General features: G+C 58.7%; 1 protein-coding gene across 1 annotated transcript in view; it reads right to left on the bottom strand.

The window, feature by feature from the left end:
- Nucleotides 1-17: 17 nt before the first annotated feature.
- The window catches only part of LOC104623070 (protocadherin gamma-C5-like), a gene marked incomplete at its 3' end in the record, with an annotated part of 2,208 nt that continues 269 nt past the window's right edge, over nucleotides 18-1,956 (bottom strand). Inside the window, exon 2 of the mRNA XM_010290038.1 lies at nucleotides 18-1,954. Within this exon, the coding sequence (XP_010288340.1) occupies nucleotides 18-1,954 (1,937 nt within the window). The remainder of the gene's footprint in view (nucleotides 1,955-1,956) is intronic.

Here is a 1,956-nt window from a genome sequence, read left to right as displayed (position 1 = left end):
GGCTGAAGTGTGTTCACGCTTTTCACGCAGCAGCCCTGGTTGGCAGGCGCAGACCCCCGCCAGAGGCACCGCGCCCCCAGCGCTGCCAGTCCCACCAGCGAGACGGTGGAGATGAGCACTAGGGACACGATCAGATAAAGCGTAACGGTGGGTAAGCCCCTACGATCGCTGGCACGAGCCTCAGAGCCCTGCAAGGCCTCTGGGCCTTTCTCCTCCACCAGCACCACCAGTGTGACTGCTGTGGAGAGTGGGGGGTCCCCGGCGTCCCGGACCACCACCAGCAGTTCATGGGCAGAGGCATCTGTCTCCTGAAGGGCTCTTGTGATCCGGATCTCCCCGGAGCGCAGGGCCACGCTGAAAAGCCCTGGGTCTGTGGCTTCCACGAGGTGGTAGGAGAGCCAGGCGTTGCGCCCCGAGTCCGCATCTATTGCCATCACCTTGGTGATGAGAGCAGGAGGGACGGTGGAGGGGGAGATTCGGAACTGGGTAGCGGAGTCCTCCCCGGCCCTGGGGAAATGCACCCGTGGGGCATTGTCGTTCTGGTCCACTATAAAAACATGAACCAGCGTCCTGTTCCTCAGGGCCGGGGAGCCACCATCAGAGACCTCCACATGGAACTGGAGATAGGTGGTTTGCTCATAGTCTAAAGGGAGTTTGGCAGAGACCTGCCCACTTGTGGGGTGTATGGAGAGGTAACGAGTAGGATCCAGGCCTGGATCTGTTCCACTGCCTCGGAGGATGGAGTAGGAGAGGCGGGAATTCTGCTCTGAGTCAGGGTCAGCAGCAGAGACTATAACCAGCACGCTGCCCACCGGGTTGTTTTCTGCCACCAGCACTTCATAGGACGCTTGTTCAAACTGGGGCGCGTTGTCATTGACATCTGCCAAGGCAATTGGCAAGATGGTGTGGCGGGAGAGCGGAGGACTGCCCAGGTCTGAGGCAGAGACGGTGACATTGTAGTAGGCAATATGCTCCCGATCCAAACGGGTGCTGGTTAACAGTGAGTACTGATGCTCATAGTCCTTACGCAGCTGGAAGGGAAGATCAGGAGACACTTGACACTGGACTTTGCCCTGCTCACCAGAGTCCCTGTCTCGGACGTGTATCACGGCCACCACTGTGCCCGGGGGTGCGTCCTCGCTCAAGGAGCTGGAGAAGGAGGTAAGAATGACCTCAGGGGCATTGTCATTCACATCAGTGATTTCTACCACCACGCTGCAGTGCTCTTCCATCGTGGGTGACCCCATGTCCTTGGCCTCCACTTCAATCTCATACACCGTCGCCTCCTCGAAGTCCAGGTTGCCCTGGACACGAATCTCCCCAGTTTGCTCATCGATGGCAAAGATCTGGCGTAAGGCAGCCGAGTTGTGGCTGCTGAGGGCGTAGCGGATGTCTCCGTTGGGCCCTTCGTCCACATCGGTAGCATTTAACTTCACCACGAGGGTGCCCAGCGGCGAGTTCTCCACCAAGCGGGCTCCATACAATGGTCTGTCAAAAACTGGGTGGTTGTCGTTGGCGTCCAGGACCTGAACAGTGATGTGTGTCTTGCTGGACTGAGGGGGAGAGCCCCCATCTTCGGCAGTCAGGACTAGGTGGTGGAAAGCTCTGAATTCCCGGTCCAGGGCTCTCTCCAGCACCAGCTCAGGGAACTTCCCGCCATCAGTGCGCGCCTTCACGTTGAGATTGAAGTTTTCATTGGCACTCAGGTGATAGGTCTGCAAGGTGTTGGTGCCCACATCGGGGTCCTGGGCAGGCTGGATGGGGAAGCGGGCACCCAGGGATGCCAGCTCGTAGATGCGCAAGGAAATCTTGTTGCTGGGGAACTCTGGTGGGTTGTCATTGATATCCAGGATCTCCACCTCGATGCGGTAGAACTCCACTGGGTTCTCGATGGCAAGTTTCAGGTGGAGAAAGCAGCGGGGGTTCTGCCCGCAGAGCTGCTCCCGGTCTATCCGC

The sequence above is a fragment of the Phaethon lepturus genome, unplaced genomic scaffold, assembly GCF_000687285.1.
Source record: "Phaethon lepturus isolate BGI_N335 unplaced genomic scaffold, ASM68728v1 scaffold45560, whole genome shotgun sequence".
Classification (NCBI taxonomy): domain Eukaryota; kingdom Metazoa; phylum Chordata; class Aves; order Phaethontiformes; family Phaethontidae; genus Phaethon; species Phaethon lepturus.
The sequence above is the reverse complement of the archived record's forward strand: the minus strand, read 5'-3'. Positions and strand labels throughout refer to the sequence as shown.